The sequence below is a fragment of the Sphaeramia orbicularis genome, chromosome 7 (genome assembly GCF_902148855.1).
Source record: "Sphaeramia orbicularis chromosome 7, fSphaOr1.1, whole genome shotgun sequence".
Taxonomy (NCBI): Eukaryota; Metazoa; Chordata; class Actinopteri; order Kurtiformes; family Apogonidae; genus Sphaeramia; species Sphaeramia orbicularis.
Window position 1 is genome coordinate 16,351,846 of NC_043963.1, and position 27,182 is coordinate 16,379,027.

General features: G+C 34.2%; 1 protein-coding gene across 11 annotated transcripts in view; it reads left to right on the plus strand.

Moving 5' to 3' along the window:
* Positions 1–27,182, plus strand: part of cacna1db (calcium channel, voltage-dependent, L type, alpha 1D subunit, b) — a 154,583-nt gene that overhangs the window by 58,267 nt on the left and 69,134 nt on the right. For all 11 annotated transcript variants that reach the window (XM_030139271.1, XM_030139276.1, XM_030139273.1 and 8 more), the window contains exons 4-9: positions 11,740–11,879; positions 15,238–15,380; positions 19,246–19,398; positions 21,356–21,552; positions 26,699–26,802; positions 26,902–27,071. In XM_030139271.1, the coding sequence (XP_029995131.1) occupies positions 11,740–11,879; positions 15,238–15,380; positions 19,246–19,398; positions 21,356–21,552; positions 26,699–26,802; positions 26,902–27,071 (907 nt within the window). The remainder of the gene's footprint in view (positions 1–11,739; positions 11,880–15,237; positions 15,381–19,245; positions 19,399–21,355; positions 21,553–26,698; positions 26,803–26,901; positions 27,072–27,182) is intronic.

The following is a 27,182-nucleotide window of genomic DNA, read 5'->3' on the forward strand; positions in this document are numbered from 1 at the left end:
AGTGTAAACAACTGACATTATGCTTATGCCAATAAGTGTTTGGATCATTTAAAACAACATGCCACTAGAAATGTAAATGAATTTTAGGTTAAGAAACAGGTTAATATTTTATGTCTCATTAATCTGTAACAAATGCAATGACAGTGTTTTACTCTGCTGACTTGGTTGCAATAATTTAGCATTTGCAGAATAAACAAGTGGTGTCAGACACAACAAACCCCGCCCCTCGCACGTATTGTAGCTGATTTTGGCATTGATCCAGCTGATGTCATCATGTCTATGCATGATGTCAGCATATCAGTTGGCTCTATATATGTGCCAAGTCTGAGGTAAATTGAAACAAAATTGATGTTTTTATAGACATTTGAAATTTTGCTCATTATAAGTAAATGGGAGACAAAAGATAAAAAAATAATAAAAACATTAATAAAACATTTGAACTTTGACCTTCTTTTCCCAAAATTTAATCACATCTATTCTGAATCACTGGCAGTCTAGAAACCCAATTTGATACGAATTCAACCAATAGTTTTGCTGCTAGAATGTTAACAAACAAAGAAACAAATAAACCAAACCAAAAACAATACCCCTTGCCTCCCTTTTAGGGGGTGGGGTAATAATAATAATAATAATAATAATAATAATGATATTCTATTTATATAACACTTTTCAGGGCACTCAAAGGAAGGAAAAAAGTCAGAGGCCAGTTGGACAGAATGACGTGAAACTTTAGGCAAAATTTATGATCAAATGAATGAATAAATGTCTTTATTTACAGGACACAGTGCCTTCAAAGGTTTAACAGACTGAATGTCTGGATTGTGTTTACTTTTCTTCACTGAAAACAAGCCTCACAACCACTGTACATCCTGAAACATCATCTAGGACATTTTGTTTGTCCTCTGCACAGAGTCTGTGAGCTCTCTTGGCTTCAGCTCAAGCAACCAAATTTTTCTTGTCCAGCTCCCAAAACAGGGGATTTGGGAGCTTACAGGACACATCACTCCTCCTTAAATGAATTAAGCTGCTTCGCTTTCTCTCTGCCGTCTGGGTGAACTGTGGATAGTGGAGAGTAAACACATCTTGAAGCAAAGTTAATGTAAACCGAGATGAAACAATGAATGTAGGTTGAGAACAACGTGGAAACATGGAGGTAGAATTCAGAATACTGGATTTATTTGATCTGTTGTTAGAGATCAAGGTTTATTTAACATATACTAACCTCTTTGCACATATTTACTCTTTCTTGTTTATGTATATGTAATAAATAAAAGGTTTTAGATGTATAGACCATTTTAGACCAGGCAGCTCAAGGTTATTTATGTAGCACAATTCATATATAGAAAGTTCAGTATGCTTGAGAAAAAAGAAATCCAGAAAAAGAACAGAACAATAAAATATAGAAACATAAACAGCACAAAACAAGGATTATAATAATGTATAGAATATGATTAACCCTTAAAGACCCAAACATCCACTGTCTACTAAAACCATTTACTGCTGTAAAATGTTTCATAACTGTTGAATAATTGATCCTATCAATACATGTAAATAATTGAGGTAAAATGCAGTTTCTCATCTCTTCATTGTCATCAGATATGAGCCATCTGGACTTTAGTCTTTAGTTTTCTCTGTTCTGATTTAATAACCTTTGAATTTACTTTGAGCCTTTATGAGCATCTACATGATCAGTGAATTAAATACAGGAAAATACCCGATTTACACTGAAAAATGCGAAGTGCAGATGATAATATTAGACCAAATGAAGATGAATTACTTATTAAAGGTTAAATGTAGACAAAGAAGATAGAAGATGCTGAAAATTATTTCTATGTCTTTAATGTTTAAAAGAAAGTGCTCAAATGAAAAGAGAAATGTTTCACTCTGGATCTAAAATATACACTTTGGGTGAAGCTCTTCTTGTGGTTTGTCCCAGTTTCATGGTTCATTCATAACCTCCTGTTAGATTAAAATGTGTTGTTCTGAAAATATGAAAAGCCTTAGTGCTAGAGTTAAAACTCAGAGTCAGTGACTGTACTGGAGGCAGTCGTCTTGAGTATCCCAACATCGTCTCATTCTCTGCCCACACACGAAACAAGCCGGATTTCCATGGCAACACTATGTCTATCGCAGCCATACTACAAGCACAAAGAGACTAAGATACACGAGTTTTTCACAGAGCCTGGACACAGGAAATAATAACAGCAGGGTGCCGTAACTTTAACAATTTATCCTTTTGGAGAGTTGGTTCATTTCTTATCAAATACAACAACAGCTCTCCACTTCTTATTCTCAGTTTTCTCCCCAGTTCTAGCAGAGTAAAGAGTCCTTATTCTTAAGATGGAGGACAGGGATCAGGTGCCATTTGTCGTCTCTCCACCTCTTTGTCAGCACTCAACCCCACTTTAATTCTACCACACAGAAACAGCTTGAGGTCCGCGTCACATGTTCACTCACTCACACTCCACTTACTACTCAGGAACCCCCTGGGGATGAGAAAAAAGGGATTTTATATCTATTATGTAACATCATGGCATTTGTACCATACCTTTGATGAGGTATGTAAGAGGGCAGAGGGCAAAATCTATTATCTTTATCTGTATTAAATCCACTGCTAAAGCTTCTAAATACTGGTGAGATTGGTATTTTTCTTTTGTCAATAATCTACAAACCAGTATGGAGGAAGATGCTTCATTTGAATATCCTGTAGAACATCATGTGATATGATAAAAATCAGAATAATAAGCCTTAGCTGACATTGTGTCATTAACTATTTGACTAAAGCTCATAGACGGAGGCTTTGGCTTAAGAGGGAAAGTGATCATTCACACAGCATTTGTAGTTTCATTCTCTACTACTGGACTTCATAAAAGAAGCACCAGAACCATCATAATGTCACCCAGTGTTTTTTGGAAAACTATTTCGAAGCCTCATAGTGGGAAATTTCTTTAAGTGCATTTTTTATATGAATCATCACTTGCCGGATAAGATTGATTTATCCTTGATTATTTTATTTTGTCATTTGTACAATTGGTTTAACACACCAATGCTCATACTTTAATGTTAAACCTACGACAGTACAGAGTAGGGTTGGGAATCTTAGTTTTAAGGCTGATACAATACGCATCTCAATACAGCACCTCTGATCTGATATATTAAAGATACGTTGATACGATTCACACCCAAATCACAATACAGAGCAATAAAGCACATTCTGATTCAAGACATTCATTCTGATAAAAGAATATGCAGTGCAAATTTCAGAACACGAGTCTCAAATACAGTCACGTGAAAAAGCTAGGACGCCCCCTTTAAATCTTTTTCTTTACCATATAAAAATCTGGGATGCTGATTTTTTTTTTTTTTTATAACAATACTAAAATATGGAGCATATTTACCAAAAGAGACGAAACTAAAGAAATGCTTTTTGAAATATGTTGGTAAATTAAATATACTTGGGAGGAAAAGCTGAGACACTCTTATGTTTATTATTACTTAAAATGCCTAAAATGAAGATAGAATGCACCTGGTCAGATCATTAATGGGAAGATATCATCAACATATAACTTTACCAAATGTCATCCTTCACACAGATAAATGTACTGTATGGGTCAAAACACAGTATTTGAAATTTCTGACAGGACATTTTAGAGACAGTTTGACAGATTAGTGTTGCTAAATGACCCACATTTTTACTTTTAAATTCATTTTTGCTTTGGTTGGACCATAAGGGATTATCCAAACCAAGAAGCTATTTATACTGAAATAAATGTTGGAATGGCAATCAATTAAAGTTCGCTCTCTGACAGGACATCACAGTGTTTTGACCCGTATATATAAATATACAAATATATATAAAAGTATTTTCATGATTTGTTGCTCATACAGACTCTGAATTAGTGATATTACTTTTAAAACAATGGCCAACTGATCGTATAGATTAAATGTAAGTTACCACCGGCTTGACCACAAAGTGTTGTGGATGATGGAAGTCAGAGGTCAGTCCTATGGTTTTCTACAAATCTGACTTCTCTATGTGTCGTCTTTGTATCATCTGCCTCTGTACATGGTCCATTTGTGAACACATTATGATTTTAAATGACATTGTCACACTCATCCACTGGGACCTCCAGTTCCACCAAAGAAAACCTCCCACTTCCCTCTCTCTCTGAGTTCATTTTTCTTGTTGGTAGACTCTCCATACGTTTAGGTTCATCTATATGCAGTCTGGTGCTGCATTGACTGTAGTATATTGTGTGGGTCACTACTGAATTGAACTGACTACATCTGTCTTCAGAAATCAGTGCGTTGTTAGATCACCTGCAGAAATGGCCACTCCAGTTACTGCTTCTGCTCGTTTGATTTGTTAATCTGGCCCAAAAGTACAGTTGGAGTGGGCAAACATTTAATTTCATTTAATTTCACAGGTCATTACAGGTTATTATACACCTCCGTCTTGAACAAAATATTCTGTCTTCTCGCCCAAGCTTGGCAAATAAAATCTGCTACCAAACAGTTTTCCAATCTCAATCACAAGTCAAGCTTTTCATAATTATCTACCAAAAAGAAATCAACAAAAAAATGGGGAAAATATAACCGCAAATTAACTAATTTTCAATTCCAGGTAACTCAACAAACTCCTCTCAACTGGAATTAAACTTAAATCACTAGAGTTAACAGTAATATCCTCCTCCTTCTTCTTCTTCTTCTTCTTCTTTTTTTTTTTTTAAAGAAAATTAGCAGTTTCTGTTCATACCATATACCCACAGACCAGGTTTCTCCTTGTTCAATCTGAGGAAAAGTACCATAAATCTACTTCTTTTTACACTAGCTGACACATAAATATTGTCTTGTCTTTAAGATTTAAGTTATGCCATAGAATCATTTGCAGCTCTTAACTTACGAGGATAAACTAAACTTTCAGTAATTATATCGCCACTTGCAGCTGCTTCAGGGTAAAATCCGTAATCCAGCCTTTTCACTGAAAAGCTTTTAATATGAAGCACCTTCAGGAAGTGTTCACCTGCCTCAGAAACACAGATGTCTGCCACCTTTGTTGCTGAAGTATTTTGTTTTTCCCTTGAACCAAAAGTGTGTCAGCTGACCTTGTATTTGAAGGCATGAATAACTCCTGATTCATTGGACTTCAGTTTCTATAGAAGGTTCTACTAATGTCTCTAGGATGAATATGTCAAATTTTCATAAGTCCTTCATTATAAAAGTTAATTATGAGAGGGAGAAGAAGGTAAGCCTTTCATGGTCATCAGATATGACCCATTTGGACGTTCAGAGGCTCCATAGTGAACTTGGAAACACCGTCATCCTCTACGACACTGATTCACCAGTAAAACCCATGAAATTTGATCAATGACAGTGGATGGAGACTCTTGTGTTATGTTCAGTTAATGATAGAATTTACTCAAAAACTATCTTTTTTGTCATTATTATCTGATTTACTCTGAGCTTTAATGAACACCTACATGATCAGTGAATTAAATACAGGGAAATACCAGATTTTCGCTGAAAAAACACAAAATACAGAGGATAATATTGTAATAAATGGTGATGAATCACTTAAGAAAGTTTAGAAAGAAAAGTCCATAAAGGAACTGCCACAAAAGTAGTACTGTATTCCAGTCAATAGCGAGAAACAAGTTTTTTTTTGTGTTTTTTTTTAATCCTGTTTTGCAAGATTTTATAGTTTGTGTTAAAACTGTTGAAAATATGTAAGTATATGTAGAAAGTTGTAAAGGTAAAATCATCATGACTCTGTCACTGAATATGTCTCTGCAGCTTCAACACGACAAGACAAGTAGTGATTTTTGCCTCTTTTAATACTTTTTCACCTCACTCTTAAAGATTAAATAATATAATAATAATAATAAACTTTATTTGTATAGCACCTTTCATACAGAAATTGTAGCCCAAAGTGCTTCACATTGATTGAAAAAAATACAATATTAAAATACATTAAGATTTGATTAGAAATACAATAAAATAAAAATAAAGTAAAATGTTCCAAGGAACATTTTTGTTTTGATGTTATTGATATGTGTTGTGCAAAGAGGGATGTATAATCCATTCAGCTGTTTAACATAAAACTACATGTTTCTTTACCATCTTTGCCGCAAATCATGACTTTCCTGGCTCATAAAATGACCTTTTAAATTAACAAACATCATATGTGTAAATGGTTGCACAACTGAAGTGGGGCCTTCTATATGCAGTTATAAAAACCTGTAGTACGCTGAAGCTTTAATTATGTATTTGCATACGTTTATTTATGTGTTTATGTAAAGTCTTGCCTCCACATTTGCAGTGTCCATTGTCCCGCAGTAATCTCCATTCTTCAGACTCAGCTCTGTTCATTATCAGCTTTACTCTCAGGTGACGACATGAATGCATTTGGGTTGGACACACACACTCTGTTGAATATCCACTAAGCAGAAAAGCGGACATTTGAAGCCTATTTAAACAACAGGGGGGACAAGACCAAGAATGTTAAATTGGATGGAGGCAGGTGTGTGTTCATGTATTCTTATCAGTGTGAAACAGCTCTGAGTCATGCTGCTTGTTGACCTTAACAGGTCATCTCCCAGCTACTGTAATGGCACACCACTCAGCTTACACCAGTTAACAATCAGCAACCAGACAAAGACACGGCCATTGTTTAAGAATCAATATTTACACAGCAGCCGAGATGTCCATGTGAAGCATTTAGATGAAAGCACCTTAACTGGGATTTTACTCCTTTTTACAAATCATCAGTATTTTCCAACCTATGCTGTGATGTGTCTGTGATGGGACGGGATTGTTGTTCTTTACCACTATTTTTATTTTGACACCAAAAAATGGAGACATTAATCCTTGTGGTGTCAGTTTGGATATATTTGTGAGCTACCACTTGTGTTTACATTTCCTGATGAAGACTGTGAGTTAAAATGTGTAGGCGCTATCATCATTTATTAAAGGATTTTTTTTTCTAAGGCAATTCGTTTTGATCTTACAATGTGTCTTTTGAACCTGTTTTACTTGCATTTGAAGCAGCACTCCTTAGCAAATCCACTGAGATATTTAATTATTTTTTGCCTCAACAGCCTTTTGACTCCGGAAATTAATTAGTGGTACTATAATCAGAGGTTGAAGGAGTATTGTTACTACAGTGATATTGGTCTGAAATAAAAGGAAAATTACTTGTAAAAATGGGAAAAATCAGAAAAGATGAGAGGAGGGAAAGGTCAGAACCGTCACAATTAGTCTGAACTGTGTATCAACGCAAAGATAATAACATCACATAATGACTTTATACCTTCAAAAGCTTCATAATCAAACTCACCCATGTAGAAGAAATACTACTGTTTCATCATCAAACTGCATTTGTTTCTTTTAGAGCTGTGCCCAGTGGTGAAAACAACAACAGTGCTTCTAGCTTTTAAAACCTTGTCACTTTCTTTGACTCTTAAAGTTGATTCTTAGTGGTTCCCATTCATCTGGTCACTTTCTGATGCTTTGGTCGAAGTCCTTAAGGTGATAGTTTTTCTCACATCGGGAGCCCAGCAGAGTGACTTACTACTCCCTCTAGTGGTCACATAAATCCCCTGCCCTGTCAATGTAAATAAATTCAGTACATTGGTGTCTTTGGCTGAACTTTGTAGCTACTTATTGTAAACACTACTGATACTTTTAGGTAATTGTTTTTACATTTTTGAAAGTGGAAATTCTATATATATGGGTGCTTCTATGAAACTGGGTTCGTTTTGGTACCTGGCACTTTGCCAGCTTTTTTAGACCCAATAACAAAAGAGGAATTTAGACATATTTCCCCCCAGGATGTACCTAATGATGACCTGAGATAAATGCCAAAAAAATTATACTATTGCTCTGAGCCATCCCAAAATTAATTAATTTTTAATAAAATATTGGGGCCAAAATTGGACCAAAATTGGGACAGGAAAAGCTACCTAGGTGTCAGTGCATTTGATCTGGAAAAGATAGCTTAAAATGGTCTTATATACTGCTATAAATAAAGACACTGTATTAAATTTGATTATCCTAGTGGTTTTGATAATTCAGACATGTGGGTTTTTCATGAATCTTAGTCTCATTCCAGGTTTTGCGCATAACCCATCGTGTCCACTGGCATTACATGCGGAACCTGCCCATTTAAACACAAATAAATTGCGATTGATTTAGCGACAGCTGCCATTTTTGTGAAACACTCTGCCTTGCATAATTAGTTCGATTCCCAAAATGCACCTGTAAGAGAATAAAGAGATATTTGAAAAAATAGTAGCGCATAATTTTTGTGTCCTTTTTACCGAGTTACATGTGGATTTTTGTGTAAAAATAATAGAAAAATGTGTTTTATCTGAAAAATAGTTTGTCTTCTATCTCAGTAAATTTTTTTTTTTTTTTTTAAATAGACCCACTGTGCTTCCAAACTTGCTTCATAACATTAGTTTACATGTTGTTTGAATTTTTAGCCCTCATGTCCTATTTTTAGGTACCAGTTTCATAGAAGCACCTAACTCTTTAAATGTAACCCTAACCCTTAAAGGTAGGTGTTAAATTGACACCCTGACATTTTTCCACTGAAATGCTGATCCCAAAAATATTAATTTCATTCTCAGATATGAAAAAGAAAAGCATCAAATCTTCTGATTATAAAAACTGTACTGAAGCATTTGCAGTTTCTTTCAATGAAACTCTTATCCATATCTATATCTGCCAGGTTTTCCAGCTTAAATAACTGAATATTGAAGCGTAGATACTGCATGTAAAACAGTCAGCAGTAATGAGTATGTATAATCCTTGTGTCAAACTGTTGGTCTGCTCAGCTGGTTGCCTTTCAGAGCAGTGTGTGTGACTGTAGGTCTATCTGCTTTGGTGTGTGGGTGTCATCAGTGTCCCAGTGTGTGTGGATGTGCCTGTGTGTTTTCGTGCATGATGTCCGAATGCGCTTTGTGTATTTGTGTCCTTTAAATCAACAAAAGAAGTGCTTAGCTTAATGGGCCTTAAAACCTGCCGATTCACTAACCTTTTGCATGAGAGAGACGGATAGAAAGATGGAGAGAAAGAATTTGTGTGGGAGAGACAGAAAGAGGAATGGAGAGCAAATAGAGCTACGTAGGAGAGCGAAATGTGTTTCTGTGAGAGAAGAAAGTGGAGGTGAGAAACTGAAATAATGTGTAAGCACAATAAATAGATGTGTGTGCGCGGAAATGTCCAAATACAGGGACCTGTTTCCATTACCCGACACTCAGCGTAACCATGGAAACGTCCTGATGATGCAGCAGGACATACAGTATGAATAAAGACTTTTCATCTCAATGACGTTGTGTCTTGGAACTGAAACATGTACATCTTTGATCCCTTAGTCATTGCTTTTGTTTTCATGGATAATAAACATGAAATGATACTGCGACATGATAATAATTTGCCTTTTTTCATCTTCTGTGATTGTAATGTATGCAGTGATTGAAGGATTATTCAAATCTGTTACTTCAGTAAAAGTACCAATAGCACACTGGGAAAATACTCCACTACAACTTCATATTCTGCATTCAAAACCTTACTTAGGTAAAAGTATTATCAGAAAAAAAAAATAAAATAAAGTAATAATAATAATACATTTTATTCATAAGCGCCTTTCAGGACACCCAAGGACACTGTACAGCAGAGGATAAAACAGACAATGCATAAAATACAAAGAAGTAAACAGATAGGTAAAAGAAACATTGCAACACATAGAAATGAGAATGCAAAATGGAGGGCAAAACTTGTGGTGGGAAAGCTATTCTGAATAGGTGTGTTTTGAATCTGGATTTTAAATGTTCTTAAAATATGAAAAGTAATGGTCCTTGTCAGTGTTTTACTACTATATATGTTGTTTTAGATTTATATTACTGATGCATTAATGTTTTTATTACATTTTAAAGAGGATGACGGAATTATAGACTTATGATGCATATGATATATGTGTCTGTATTAGGGATGTAACGATATGAAAATTTCATGTCACGGTTATTGTGACCAAAATTATCATGGTTATCATTATTATCATAGTATTGTTGAAATTGTGCTCAAAATGTTCAAAAAGTACTTATACACACACTGAAAGAATTTAATAAAGTTGTATTTTGAAATAAATAAATAAATAAATAAATAAATAAATAAAATAATCGGTACAATGCACCTTCTGTTGGCAGAAACATTCAAATGTTAACCCTTAGGGGTTTGAGCCTATTTTGGCCGTTTTTCAATCCTTTTGATTTTGCCTTTATATACTATATACAGAAACGTTTACTATACCCATGTTTGGTGTCTTTTTTTTTCAGCACAACTTCATCTATATCATCTGCCTATTATTTTTTTTCACTTTAACCTACTATATCAACATAAAAGGACAAAATATCACAAAAAAAAAAAATCCAATATGAAAAATGTATATACTTTATTGCATAAATGATACAAAGATGCTTAACGAACCTTTTCAAAGACTTTAAAAGTGAATATTGGTTCCAAATATTAGGTATATTTGATCAAAATTGCAATAAATTAAAACTATACTCAAATATTTGACATAAAAGCATAGCTTTACATAGGGTTTTTTTCCCCTAAAAGTCTGGTAATCAAACACGGTTATCATGATAATTCCAATTTTAATGGTAATATTAACTGTCTGCAATGTTACCACGGTTTATTGCTATACCGGTAATCGTTACATCCCTAGTCTGTATGCATATTAATGTTCACTGAAATGTGTGTATGCTCAATATGTAATGCACATACTGATATTATTACCAATATTTTATTCACTGTAGATCTTATTGAGGGTGGGAGGAGGGGGGTTAGAAGTGTTTTTGTTTCTGTTTGGAGTGTTACATTGTCATTTTTACAATCATCTGTTCATTAAAATGGAAAATCAATTTTAAAAAAAATTATGTTACATTTTACTGCTGTATACAATATTTGCAGTATCAATGTGTTTATGAAAAAGCATTTTTCCAGTAAATCCACTAAAATTTTTGAGTGTTTATTTAGCTAAGAAAGAGGACAATTTTCTCAACACATTAAGAAACACTTAATTAATCCTTTATCCATTTTTTTTTTTTTTTTTTTTTTTTTAATAAAGTAACACATTTGGTGATACATTGTTTTCACTGGATGTGACGGGAATGAGAGACTGTAATCTGTCAAGCTATCAGATAAATATAGTGGGGTAAAAAGGATAGTATTTGCCTCTGGAATTGAGGACAGAAGAAGTATAAAACTGCGTCATTGGAAATACTCTAACTAATCTGTACTTGAGTAAAAAGATGACAGTCTAAATGTTGCAGGTGATTTTACTCTGCATTTTTATTTCACTCTGTTTCATTCAGTGTGTGGCACAGCTTGCAAAATTATTTAGTGAAAGTGTTAAATGTTAAATCCATCTTTCCACTGATTTTATTCAGTATTGAAAATATTAAAAATATAAAATAATACTTGTAGAACATGGAACAATGATTATGATTGTTTCCACAAAAAGTATTTATGCGTGGTGTCTTCGCAACTTCTATGATAGAAAAACGTAATGTCTGTTTTCCTTTTACACTGCACTGACTTCTATGCAAATTACACATTGTTTAATAAATGTCTGTTTCTTTTCTTCTTTGCTTATTTCCCCTTCTTCCTTTTCTCCATATCTCCTACCTACCTCCCTACCTTTTCTGGCTTTATTCATTTCCTTCTATGCAGGAAACAGTAGAATATGCCTTCCTGATCATTTTCACTATTGAGACATTTCTGAAGATTATTGCCTACGGTCTGGTCATGCACCAAAACTCCTACGTCAGAAACGGCTGGAACATGCTGGATTTTGTCATCGTCATAGTGGGGTAAGTCCACGGGTAGCACAGTATATGCACATACAATACACACTGCTGAAAACACAGATACACAGACAGACACACAATGAGGTCATATCTGAAACAGATAACACACATTCATATATGAGTGACATTCCTAATCCTGTCTATCCCATACATCAGTGTCCTGATCAGAAATGGATTATCATCTTATCATTTTAATCATGTCCTGTAATGTGATGACGTTTAGGTACATCCATGGAATCACAGATACATACTTACATACATAGTATTATTATTGTCTGTCACTGACACGAGTGAACACATATCGATGGCCAGAATACAAAACCTCCTATCTGAAAAAATCACTTTTTTCAGGAAACAAAAAAAAAAAACATGGATCCGGGTGGATTCTGTTGGGTTTCTGTAAATTGGCTTAGAGTCTGGTTTTGACCAACTCTATATGTAAAGTGTCATGAGATAACTTTTGTTATGATTTGGCGCTATATAAATAAAATTTGATTGATTGATGATTTAGTTTTATTATAGTATGGTCTTTGTTGTTGTTGTCAGGTGACCTTCATGTCATAAGAAAGGGCGGGATTATCTTGCAGATAGACCGAAAATGTGGCGTTATCCTTGTTCTCACCATTTAATGTGAAAACAGATAGGAGGTTTTGTTTTTTGGCCATCAATACATAAGACCATGTTGACTGCTGTAGTTTAACAGTGGCATTGAGGAAATTATTTACAAGCATAACATTACAAACAGGTAATTACTTCACACAGAATGTAGGTGAACTACAGTGAAACTACCTCAGAAACTACCCTATAAAGTGGTTTCACTTTGTAAAAAAACATGTGGGTTAAATATAATACAAAAACATCACTTGCCATAGATTTTAACTAATATTGAAGTTTGGTTTTCAGCAAAGGAAAAATATATTTTACAATTATTGCCTGGTGTTTTGTCATTTTTATCAAGTCTGCATCTTTTTTTTAGGTGGGTTGAGTTGCTGACTGATAGTGTGTAATAGAAAAAGGAGGCAGGAATGGTCAGTGGATTTTAGTTACAATTGAGAATTAGTGATAACATTCCTCATCCACATAGCTCACAATACGTACTTAAAAAGTAGTAGTGTTGTAACTTCTTAAATGCCAAGTTCAACCAGCAATTTTATGTGAAAAGTGGTAAAAATACCAGATTAGAGAATTCTCCAGCTCAATTTACAGAATATAGTCTGTCATTTTTTGTCTCAGTGCCAATTTCCAGTGTTTCTGAACATAAAATATGTATTTCTATCAACAGACATGTTTTGTATAGTTTTACATTTTCACTAGATTACGACCAGGGAAAACTACCAGGGCTTGGTTTAATACACAGAAAAACTGCAAAGACATAATAAAAGATAATCACAATGCATTTATTAATATTTAAACCAAATCCTGATAATTTTTTAACCAAAGTGCTTTAATTGTGTAAACCTTTAAACCTATGGGGACAGTTTTGCTAAATCACAAACCCACCTTCTGCTTGTTGTGGAACAGCAAAAAAGCAGTGGATCATTCATTGATATATTATACAACCAAAGTTTTGCAGAATCATGCATTTTTTGTGTGACTTGGTTAAATTCACAACTCCCAACACTGCACTGCAAAATCTAAATCTTACCAAGTGTATTTTTCTCATTTCTAGTCAAAATATCTCTTCACACTTAAAATAAGACATAATCACATAAAGAATAAGTTTTCAGTGAGATATAAGAACTTATTTTTAGACAATACATCTTGAAAATCTTATTTCAAGAAATCTTACCAAGATAATTTTCACTTGTTCCACTGGGAGATTTTTTGCTTGAATTAAGCAAAAAAAAAATCTTGAATTAAGCAACAAAATCTGCCAATGGAATGAGTGAAGGTTATCATGGTAAGATTTCTTGAAGTAAGATTTTCAAGATCTGTTGTCTAAAAATAAGTTCTTATATCTCACTGAAAAGTTACCATTTAGGTCACAGGTGTCAAACATGTAGCCCGGGGGCCAAAACCGGCCTGCCAAAGGGTCCAATCTGGCCCGTGGGATGAATTTGTGAAATGTAAAAATAACACAGAAGATATAAACAATCATATTAGAACAGGGGCTAAATTCTGCCCAATTCAATCTCAAGCGGGTCAGATCAGTGAAATACTATCATAATAACGTAATAATGACACCTCCATTTTTTTTTCCTCTGTTTTATTGTAAAGAAATAAAATAAATAAAATTACATGAAAATGTTTGAATTTACAAACTATCCTTTAAAAAATTGAAATAACCTGAACAAATATGATGTTCAACATGAAATGTCTCAAGAGTGTAATTTTAGCCATATTCTGCTGTTAACCACTGTGATCTGTGAGTTGTAATGTACATGTATAAGTGATAAACTGAGACGTAATATTATTGAAATTGCAATTTTGTTTCATAAGTAGAACTGTGATTCACATTTTTTAAAGGATAGTTTGTCAATATAAACATTTTCATAATGTAATTTTACTTTTTTCACTTTAAAACATAAAAGTTAGACATAAAAAGTTTGGATTTGACATTATTTATATATTACCCTGTTATTATTTTACTGGTCTGGCCCATTTCAGATCATATTGGGCTGAATGTGGCCCCTGAACTATAATGAGTTTGACACCCCTGGTTTAGGTGATTATGTCTCATTTTAATCTTATTGACGTTTTGAGTAGAAATTGCATTGCATATTGCACTTTACTAACTTATTTAGTTATTTATTCCATTTCTTTGCTCTATTTATTATTATCATGACTTCAAATTTTTTAATTTTTTAATTTTATGTTCTTATCCTGGTTTTATCCCGGATTGTTTTTATCTTTTCTGGTTTTTATTGTGTTTTATTGCATCTTGTTTTTATTTATTTGATCTTATTTATTTTATTCTTTTACTTATCCATGCTGCTATACCGATGAATGGTGGAACACTGAGCACTTTTTGTCCTGTCTGTAAGCGTGATCAAGTGCCTGTCTTGCATGTTCAATGTATGTGTTGTTGTAATGCCAAGGCAATCACCTAGACTGCAAAACAAATCTACCTACGGGTATAAATAAAGTAACATTGACCTTGATGAGAAAAATACACTTGGTAAGATTTAGATTTTTGCAGTGTGCTTATCAGTAGAACACCTGGCTCCTGTAGGACTTCAGTGTAAACTGTAGATCAAGTGTGAAACACTAAAGGTAAATATGTACAGAGATAAGGGTACACATAAACCAAGTACAAAACCACACATAGACACAATGGGGCTTGCACACAGAGAAAACATATTCTTACTCATCTGCCTCTGTCCTCCTTGTCCCTGACTTTACCTCTTTCTTTCCTCTCCAGGTTGTTCAGTGTTGTTCTGGAGATGATAACCAAAGATGCTGACTCTGGTGGCCAGTCTGGAGGCAAGCCAGGGGGGTTTGATGTCAAGGCTCTTCGAGCTTTCCGTGTGCTACGACCCCTTCGCCTTGTCTCTGGAGTTCCCAGTGAGTTAACAGACAATTCCCATACCTAGAAAAGGAAATGTTTGATGTCTTGTTTAGCGTTCATTTATTCATTTTCCGAACCGCTTAATCCTTGGGAGGATCACCGAGGTGCCACAGCCCACCCCAGCTACCGATGGGTGAAGGCAGGATACACCATGGATGTTTTCAATTCAGGGCTGATAATCTGAGATGAACAAACATTCACTTTAACTTCCACATGTGATTTAGATCCAAGTGAATGTATTTGGATGCAGAGTAAACACACGGATACAGGGAGGACATGGAAAATCTATTCTGTGTTAGCATTCAGCCAGAGCTAGCTAACAACATGCTAGCAAGTGTCATGCTAAAAAAGGTGAGTAATGAAGGGGATATTAAATTATTCTAAACTGTTTCTTTCAACTGTCACTATAGAGCAAAGATTTTTATATTTGTACAATATATGAGAGTACTAAAAGGCATTTTCTAGTGACACTAGTGTGAGTAATTTAGGTCTCCACAGTGTTAAAAACTAACTAGTTCACATATTAAGGCTGTGAAATGTACACTACAAACAAAACTTTAAGGATATTTTTAATTTTTGGGCTGTTTTTTTTTAGTTGGGATTCTTACACAGCGCTTTTTACTTTTTTTTTGTGTGAATTGAATTGAAACACATTTTTTTTAATGACCAGACATAGTTTTATTTACAAATGGCAAAAATGACAAAAAAATTAAATATCGTTAACTTTTTGTTTGTAGTGTATGTAATTAATTTGACCAATCAAAGTTTTGTTTTTGTTTTTTAATGTGGAAAATTGCCAAATTGAGTTTATTACTGTGATGACCTGTTTTACACAACAAAATTTTAAAATACTTTTTCTATAATATATTGCATCGCATGGACACAGTTGCCTATAAAGTTGGAATAATTTAGTTTTTTTATATTCCTTTTTAAACACCTCAGTAATCACCTTTGACCAGGTGATAATGATATTGCACCTGGCACCTTTACTGAGTCCCAGTGACACTTTATCTATCAAGAATAAATCACATTGTCACAATCATTTCAGGAGTAAAGGTAAAAAATTTAATTCCAATAAAGAATGTGAATTTTTCGATCATGTTTTGTCTTCAGTTCTCAGAGCACAAAAACAATCAAAAATCATAAATAACACTGAAGTACACTATTAGTTTTTTTTGGCTGTATTTCCCAACTCTACTATGCATTTGGAAATACACTCAGATTAAATTATGCTAAAAGTAATGTCACCAGCGCTTTAATAAATCCACGCTTAATAAAAATTAAAAATATTGATTCAGGATGCTTTGGAGGTGGCATTATCTGATTCTATAATTGTATTGTGTTGCATTGATGGAATCAGGGATTCCAGGCTAAATAACAGAAATACCTTTGTGTTCAGTTCAGTGATGTGAAACAGTATCACTACAGACTTCATCCAAAAACACCATACTTGTAGATTATTTTAACATAAACTGATAACAATCATGATGGAGGATTTGGTTTTTCACTTTGTGTGCCTAAGAAACTGACAGATGATGGTGGTGTGATGAGATATAAGTTACAGATATTTATGTGTAAACTTTCAATGCTCAGCTCATACAACTTCCCTCATCACCTTGGAGATGCTGCTTCCTTCACTGTTTCTGTTTTCAGCATACATTTGACCTTACATGAAGTTGCCCTCATGCATGTCTGCATTCTTTGTGTTGCCATGGAAACGCATCATCCACCGGTCTCGGAGAGGAAAGCACCTCTGGGGAAAGATGAAGTTGAACCGAGCTGAAATGACATTTACAATTCTATCCTAGTTTAACATTTGTTGGATGCTGTGTGCTGTTGTAATCAGGCTGTGATATTTTTAGTGTTTGCTTTGCCATAGAGGTTGATTTGCTGCTTGCACAGTGATATCAGTAGGTTTAAGTGAGGTTCATAATGTTATTTGAGCTGATTGGATACATTGTGTTTTAATATGTGTGTATGTTTGCCTTTCTGTCTGCAAAGGCGTGTGAGCCACTTTTTTTGCTGTGAATGCCAAGGTTTTCCCAAATATCAGCAGTAAACATTCTAATTCTCTACTCACCTCTGCTGTTTTTTGATGAGTTTGAGTTATTGGAGAGATGGTTTTCAAGGTCAAGTAAAAATGTTGATGTGACAATTGTGAAATGTTATTAATTTGATTTCATTTTTTAAATGGATTAAGGCTTATATAATCAGGAAAAGTCTAATTTAGATAAAGGCAACAGCACAAATTGCATGTCTGGTTTTTAAAAATTATTTATTTATTTATTTATTTTTATCAGGGTTTCTTATACTTTATTTTTGACAGATTTTACATTTTTTAAGAAACAGACATTAAAACAAAAATGCAAAGACATAAGAAAACTGTCAACAAGCAGAGACAGGGCAGTATCAAAACTTAGTGTAACAGTAACAGAATGGGTCAATGAGTCACAATATTATCCCATCATGATAAGAGGGTTGAGTTAGCTTAGGTATTGTCCTGTTTCAGTCCATGTCGCATCATTCAGATATATTCTCATGTTGCATCAGATCATGTCCACGTGTGCGAAATGGTTCCTCTGTGGCATCACTTTGCATTCATTAAGGAGTTTCATACATTTTGCTATTACATGTATTTGAGGACATACATCCACTTACAAGTCTAAATTACATATGTTACAATCAACATGCAACCAAACATACCATAAAACAAGTGGTGCGAGGCACAACAAACCCTGCCCCTTGCACGTATTGTAGCTTATTTTGGCGTCGATCCAGCTGATGTCATCATGTCTATGCGTGTGCTGATGTCAGCATATCAACTGCTTCTATATATGTGCCAAGTTTGAAGTAAATTGAAACAAAATTTATGTTTGTATAGACATTTGAGATTTCACCCATTATAAGTAAATAGGAGAAAAAAAAAAGATTTAAAAAATTCATAAAAAATTGGAACTTTGACCTATTTTTGCCAAAATATAATCACATCTATTATTGGTTAATGGCAATATATAAACCCAATTTGGTATGAATTCAACCAATAGTTTTGCTGCTAGAGTGTTAACAAACAAACAAACAAACCAAAAATATAAATATAAAAATAAAAATATAATAAAATTATAAAAATATCCCTTGTATCCACTTCAGTGGGTGGAGTAATAATACAGATAGAATTAGAAATGTGCAAAATATACAATAAATACCTAAATTACAAATAACTTACATAAAATCACTATGGGTCAGATTGAGCAAAATACATTTTAACCATCAGGCGAAGGTGATTTAATTGTCTCTTTTCTGTTGTTTTTTCTGTTATGCTTTTGCACTTTAGTTTTATAAGCCTAATATTGTTAAATAATACACACACAGAAAGAAGACAAAGAGCTTTTTATTGGTATTGACACCAGAAAATATACATTAAACTTAAATATGTATAATATTTCTTAAGTGGATGATAATTACAACTCAAGTGAAACACAAAGTGAACTAAAAGCATTATGTGGTTAAAACTGCTTAGTTGTGAACATTCCCTGCTTTTATTGTGCATTACATTATCTGTAGTATGTTTTATTTAATCGTAATGTCTAAAGTCGGTGCATGTCCTGGAGACTTTCCAGTGAATGTGTGAGACATATAAGTAGGAATACTCTTTAAATCTGCAAGAACATCAATACTGTTACCTGTTATTTAAGTTGACGCAGTGTTTATCTAACAATTTGATAAAATTATTCTTTAATATCCAGTTACTGTCCCATGTGGCTGCTCATATTTGTGGACTTCCAGGTTAATTTTGATGCTTTCTGTGTGCCCTCTTCCTTGTTTTTCTCTCTCTGATCCTGTTTTTTTTATGCATGTTTGCAGGTTTACAGGTGGTTTTAAACTCCATTATTAAAGCCATGGTTCCTTTGCTCCACATCGCCCTGCTAGTCCTCTTTGTCATCATCATCTATGCTATCATCGGCCTGGAGCTCTTCATAGGCAAAATGCACGCCACATGCTACGTGATACAAACAGGTAAGATAGTGCCAAGACCTAAATTCATCTTAATTATTCATACATTTTACAATTTAGCAGCTTTTTTATTAAGTGATTTTTCCCACCTCTAGACTAGTCTGATTAATTTCATGTAGTTTGTTTTATTTTAACCATTAGACTACTAAGCCAGCAGACGTGCAGCTTAGAATGGATACAGGATTAATCACTGACGATGAATGAACACATATAGCATGTATGTGAATGGTGGCAAACTGCTGCAAACAACAGATGGTGGATTAAAGCTAGTGATTAAATGAATAATATCTGGCTATTATGTAAACATGCTTGACTTTTGCTTCATCGTTGCCTCAAACGTGACAGAAGTCGTGTAGAAAAAATAGATCCAGTGATGGCTGCATGTTGGATATATATACTCTATGGACTGTATGTGGTTTCAGCTAATCTCCTGTGTTATCTGCTTTGATCTGTTTGCTTGTGGTTGTCAGGAGAACTGTAGACATTAGTGGGAAGATTATGACAGAGTCAGATAGAGAGTTTCTTTAATCCCTGTCTCTCGTGTCTGTTGTTGAGACGGCACTTAACTTATGTGTGTAAATGTTTTAAATAGTCAGACTTAAGTATGTTTTTACATGTGGGTGCTTCTATGAAGACAGGACAGAGGGGCTAAAAATTCAAACCAGATGTAGACTAATGTTATGATGCAAGTTTGGAAGCACTTTGGGTCTATTTTGTAAAATGAATATTTACTGAGATAAAAGAGAAACTATTTTTCAGATATAACATATTTTTATATTATTTTTGTATAATTTTTATACAAAAATCCCCATGTAACATGGTAAAAAGGACATGAAAATTACGGGCTACTATTTATCCGAATATCTTTTTATTCTCTCACAGGTACATTTTGGAAATCAAAGTAAATATGCAAGGCAGAGTGTTTCATGAAAATGACTGCTGTTGCGAAATCACTTGCGATTTATTTGTGTTTAAATGAGCAGGTTCTGCATGTAACGCGAGTGGACAAGATGGGTTTCGCACGAAACCTGGAATGAGACTGAGATTCATGAAAAACCTACATGTCTGGATTAGAAAAACCACTAAGATCACAGCACATAAGACCATTTCAAGCCATGTTTTCAAGATGAAATGCACTGACACCTAGGTAGCTTTTCATGTCCTGATTTTGGTCCTGTTTTTGGCTCCAATATTTAAAAAAAAAATCATTAATTTTGGGATGGCTCAGAGCAAGAGTATATATATATATTTTTTTTTTGCATTTTTCTGAGGTCATAATTAGTTACATACTGGGGGGAAATATGTCTAAATTTCTCTTTTATTATTGAGTCTATAAAGCTGGCAAACTGTCAGGTACCAAAATGAACCCAGTTTCATGGAAAGACTCATGTAACAGTGCTGTCAAATACCCAGTACTATGTAGTAATGAATTAATAATACTTCACTTCTGTACTTAAGTATGTTTTGGGAGATTTTGTACTTTACTGAGTATTCTTTATTCTTTTTACTTTCACTTTTACTTCACCATATTTCCTAACTCAATTGCATACTTCTACTCCGATACATTTTTAATGCACAGTATTGTTACTCGTTACAAAAAATAAATTAAAGGAAATTTGGTGTTTTCATCGCTAAGATTACTGGTGACTGCAACAAAGTCAGGAAGCTGATTTGTCATTGAGCCTAATCATGTCATGAACAAATGTAAACGATTTTCACTAAAACAATGCAAAATACAGTGGATAATATGAGAATAAATGGTGATAAATCACTTAAGAAAGGGTAATTAGAAAGAAATATTCATTTGGCACAAAAATAACATTCATTTGACACAAAAATAGCACTGGGTCTTTTTGGGTTAATGTAACAATAGAGATGGTTGCATTAAAATCGAACCTTTTACTTGCCTCTACTTTGCATCAGTTAAATCTGACAGATAAATAAATGTCTTAACCCACAGGTACTATTGCAGAGGAAGAGCCCCGGCCGTGTGCTGTATCAGGGCACGGCCGTCACTGCCTCCTGAACGGTACAGTCTGCAGGGAGGGCTGGCAAGGCCCCAACAATGGCATCACCAACTTCGACAATTTTTTGTTTGCCATGCTCACTGTGTTCCAGTGCATCACCATGGAGGGCTGGACTGATGTTCTGTACTGGGTAATCCTGCATGTTGTAATAATTACTGCACCACATTTAGGTTTATCCCATAAACTGGGCATTATATTGTGTTGTGGTTCATCACTCATATTAAAAAAAACATTACAAATATTAGATCATCACACCCCCACTGATCTAAAATTATGCTGCTACAAGGTGAAAACAAGGTGATTTTATGTTTGTGGTTCTCTGCTGTTAAGGACAATTGCATAACACACAGTCATAGTTATGTTTATTGATGTGGCCATTATGTATGAGGACTACATTTACCTTGTAGGAAATCATTCACTGGAATCCTGCACAAAGGCATAAAACTGAAAAACATCAGAACATATAAATAAATATGTAGTTTTTTAAATTAATTTCAACAAAGTCATAATAATTTCTAAATAATATCCAATAAATTAACTGATTTATTTCACAAAAAATCCTTAACATAATGGCTCCCCTTGTAAATGTACCTCTTATTTTTCCACAAAGAAGATGAAACTCTAAACCTTCAAAAAAGATATCCTCAAATAAAAAAGGCTGTGCTCACTTCAAAACCTTCAGCTTCTCATTAGCAGAAATCACCAACAGCTTTTAATTAGCCAAAACACTCCACACTGAAGCTCCTCTCAGAATGAGTTTTCATCACCATCCACCCACATCCTATTATTGATGGAGACCCTTATCTACGAAATAATGAATGTCTCTCTTCTTTCTCCAGCTTTAACTCTCTCTCTGCCTCACATACTTGTCTTCTCTCTCAAATATATATGTTGCCATGGCAATTCAATGGTAAAGCTGTTCATAGTGTCGAGTAACAGAAACTAGATGAACCTTAAAGAAAGATAGAAAGAGTGACAGATGGGTGGCTTAAGTCTGATCTCTGACCTTACTTATAGCGATCAATAAAGCATCACTGCACAGTTCACGGCTTTGTCCTGTATGTGTTGTGTGGAGGCAGAGTTGGAATGGTTTAATGCTTTCTGAGTTTGGAACAAGTCGGTGTGTCAGCCAGGTGAATGGAGTTAAAGAAAAAAGTAGAAGTAGAGTTATCATCCCTCACTTATGGGCTCTCTTTGACATTGTTTGACATTGCTGTTGAACCAAACTCAAGTAAAATCAAAGTAATGAAAGCTATAAGTCATAAATGTTTTTAATAAAATAGATCATTTAAAACTATAGGACTGAAAATCCAAATAACCATAAAAAATCTAGACGATAGTTGTTATTTCCCCTCAAAAATAAATAACTCTGATTTTTAATATAAATATCAGACAACAATCAGAGCCATTTTCTGCCAGCATTGATATTTTGTTAGATATCCTCTCAGTTTATATCAGCTGACAAACCCAAAACTACAGTTCTGTGCAAAAGTATGGCCAACATCAGGTTTATTGGTTTAGTAAAGTTCTAATGACCACACGAGCATTTTTCAGTCTTTATGATTCAATCTGGATATACAGTTGTGGAAAAAATTATTAGACCACCCCTTGTTTTCTTCAATTTCTTGTTCATTTTAATGCCTGGTACAACTAAAGGTACATTTGTTTGGACAAATATAATGATAACAACAAAAATAGCTCATAAGAGTTTAATTTCAGGACTGATATCTAGACATTTTCCATGGTTTTCTTGATAATAACCAAAATCACTTCAGTTCTTACATCAATAACTATGGCATTGTACTGACAAAAACAGCGCTTTTAGACATTCCATGTTTTCTTTTCTGTTTGTTTTAGTCACATGATACACACAGGAGCTGGCACTTGATTGCATAACCATTGTTTTTGATGACTAATAATTTTTTCCGCAACTGTATGCTAAGTATGTACAGCAGTAAAAGCAAAATTTTCATGGAAAAAACTGCTTCTACAAATGAAAGTGCTAGTATTTAGTGTGACCCTCCTTTGAACTAAACGTGTCTTTAACCCGTTTGCCCAGATAGTATGATGTTTACAGCATTAATTTTCTGATGTTTTATTCAACACGTCAGATGTTTCTAATTGTTTGTGCTGCTTCTTGTCATGGGGTCAGGGGTCACACTAAATAGTGACTTTAACCTTTACAACACATTTAGTTCAGTTTTTTGTGCGCCTTTTAAGGCTGTGCATATATTTTCTGTATTTTCTTGTATGTGTAGAAAAGAGAATGAGAAATAAATATGTATGCTCATTTCATCCTGCAGAAACAACAAAGCTCAAGTCGGTAAAGACTTTTGCACAGTACTGTACAGATCAGATAAGATAAGACTTTATTGATCCCACCATGGGGAAATTTAACAGTTTACAGCAGCAATATGCAACGCACCAGTGCACAAGAAAGGCAGGTAGAAATAGACGTTCTTAAAAGTATAAAATTTTAAGTATAAAATTTAAAGATATTTACTTATTTACATAGTGAGGGTGGGTGAAAAGTAACTAGGCATTAAAATTTGATAATAAAATCCATGTTCCTGTTACAAATGTATTGAAACAAATGATACGTGTTCTTTATTACATGGGAAAATGAAAGTCAGTCTTCATATTTCAACATAAGCACCGGTGGCATCAACCAGTTTCCTCAAACGGCCAGGGATGGAATGAACAACCTTCTGAAGGACGTCATCTGGGATATCACTGAGAACCTCCTCAATCCGTGAAATAAGAAATAAGACAATAGGAAAATAATAAATCCCTATTAGTGTTGTCTTTTTAAAAACTGTTTTCATCATGACTTCAGTGATACTAAAAATTCTACAAGCAATTTCTAATGCCTAGATACTTTTCACCCACCTTGTACATAACCAAAACTATGGTTATAAGGTTTTACGATAGTTTGAACTAGATCCACTGATTTCTACTGGTGAGAATTATTATTAGATTATTATTAGAGAAGTTTTAGATTATTGTTAGCCACATTATTTTTGTACAAGGAGTTGATAGCTGTTGCTTATTGTGCAACTCCTGCTCCTAGTTAGACTTAAAGCATGTTTTCAATTCATTCTTTTTTAGTATTATAGCAGGTGAAGGCAGACCTAAATACACTGGGTGACATGAAAGGATTAAACAATGAGGCATAAGTAGGAGAGTAGAGCGGCAATTGCGTGGTTTTATAAACAAAAACAATGGTAAATGAATAGACGCATATAGAGAGAAAAGGAAGAAAAAAAAAAACATCCTTTTACTCCAACACTTACATTATCAAGATGTACAATTCACCTTCATGAAACCACAATAGATTATAACTGTAAATGTACAATGAAATACAAACAACGTACACATTACAATGAACTGAAACTGCTGTAGTTCTGGTTTGGTTTGAGTTAAACTCTATCCTTTGTTTTATACGTGTAGTTAATTCAATTTCCCGTTAGATGATGTGTTCTGGAGTTGACAGGCCTTCACGGAGAAAGCTGATTGTCTAAATTAATAAGCATGATATGTGTTTTTTTTTTTTTTTTTTTTTTTTTTTTTTTTTACAGTTGGCCAGTCTCCATGCACCCGCGTACTCTGTCTTGTCTTGCCTTGTCTTTAGATTAATGTGGAAAGACAAGATACACTCCTAATATATTTGACTAGTTTTAGAAAAGACTAATTGAAGCTCCCAAAACTTTGCAAATTGTTCATTTTTAGAATGTGACAGTGTCGCCATTAGACACTCTTTTTGCCCGTTACTTTCAGAGATCATTGATGTTGGAGCCCACCCTGTCATAAAGTATAAAAAAATAATCATATAATACTTAAGTAACTGAGCTGCCTGAGTGGGTATCTCATGCCTGATTGAGTTGGAACAGTTTTTCTAAACCGCTCTGATTAAAGACACTTTGATTATAGTGAGGTCACATTACTCATGCATATCCCTTAATGTGGCTCTTCATTCATCACTAACTCAGTTGTCTCTCACATGCTGCCCCCTAGTGGTCATATGTATGTGTATGTTTCTGGCTGTAGTTTTTCACTGTAAAGCAAGCCACGTTTATTGACAACAATTACACAAATATATACAGTTACAGCAGCAATTCAGTGTATAGTAGAGCCAAAGGAAGCAAAAGTAGCAGATAGAAATGGTAAAAAATCTGGTAAAACTAGTTGCACAAATACTGTTTCAACTTCTTTACTTTAATAGAAAGTACAGGCTGTGAAATGCGCTCAAGGCATAAAAGTAAAAAAAGTACCTTTTGAAGAAGATTTCCCCTGGCTGTTTCTGTGCAAAAGTGAACTCAACCTCACATCATGTTAATGTTATGTAATGAGAAGACTATTCTATCTTCAAATTAAATAAAAGTCTATTGAATGATGGATATTATCCAGTTTGCAAATCAGTTTTCAGTGTCAGCAACATTCTGACATCTTTTCTCCATCGTCCAGGTTCCTATTCTGGTCTGTTTTCATTATGATTTATTGTGTGTGATATATACTGATAAATACACTAATAATCATCTATTTTTGTGTCCCATCCATTTAAAATGGTCTTCATATAGTGAAAATGTAAAAATAATTAGCAATTTCTAGATATTTGTGTTAAAATATATGATGTAAAGAGAGTGATTGATTGATTCATATACACACAATACACATATATGTATACCCTACAAATATATATTTACATTTACACATATATACACCTTTACACATATACCCTATGTTAGCCCTAAAAGAAGTGGAAAAAGGTATAACTTATTTATGATCATCCCATTCCACTGTCATATATCACTTAATATAAATTTGTTCAGCTGCTTCCTATCAGTAAATGTACATTATATATTATATATTATATTCAAATATTGTTGTAATCAATGCATCAATAGTATTATGTAAGTATTATACTATCATCTATACTATATATGTTATTATTACTGTCATTACTATCACCATCACCACATCACTGCTACAAAATATATCAGTCATAACAGTAGTAATAATAAAAGCAAAAACAACAGCAGGAGTAATGTTACAATTTATATTTTAAACCGTTTATCACAAGTATCTCCATTACTGTATTATACTGTTGTCAAAAACAATAAAGTTTTCAGAAATGTGCACAAATTTGATAATTCTACTGAAGTACAATACCAAACTGTCCTTTACTTCCTACCTTTGAGTGGAAAATGTGTGCAGATACGTCACAACCATTGCTAGTTAACCACTTTTTCTCAATTATTGCTTGTGTTTGTGTGTAGATGAACGACGCCATGGGCTTCGAGCTGCCATGGGTTTACTTCGTCAGCCTCGTCATCTTCGGTTCCTTCTTTGTTCTCAACTTGGTTCTGGGTGTGTTGAGTGGGTAGGTTTTGAGCACGTCCATTTTTTCTTCTGTCTTCTTTGGAGGTTGGGGTATAATTCATTATGCTAACTCTAAATTACTGTGCTCTTCTTTCTCTAGAGAGTTTTCTAAAGAAAGAGAGAAGGCCAAAGCTCGAGGAGACTTCCAAAAGCTACGTGAGAAGCAGCAGTTGGAGGAGGACCTGAAAGGCTACCTGGACTGGATAACGCAAGCGGAAGACATCGACCCTGAGAATGAGGAGGAGGGAGATGAGGAGGGAAAACGCAACCGTGAGTTTTCAGAGATATGGAGAATATAAAGCCTCTGAAATAATATTATGCATCTTTTTGCCCCATAAACAGTGAAAGGAGCACAATGAGGTTGAGGAGGACACATTATAC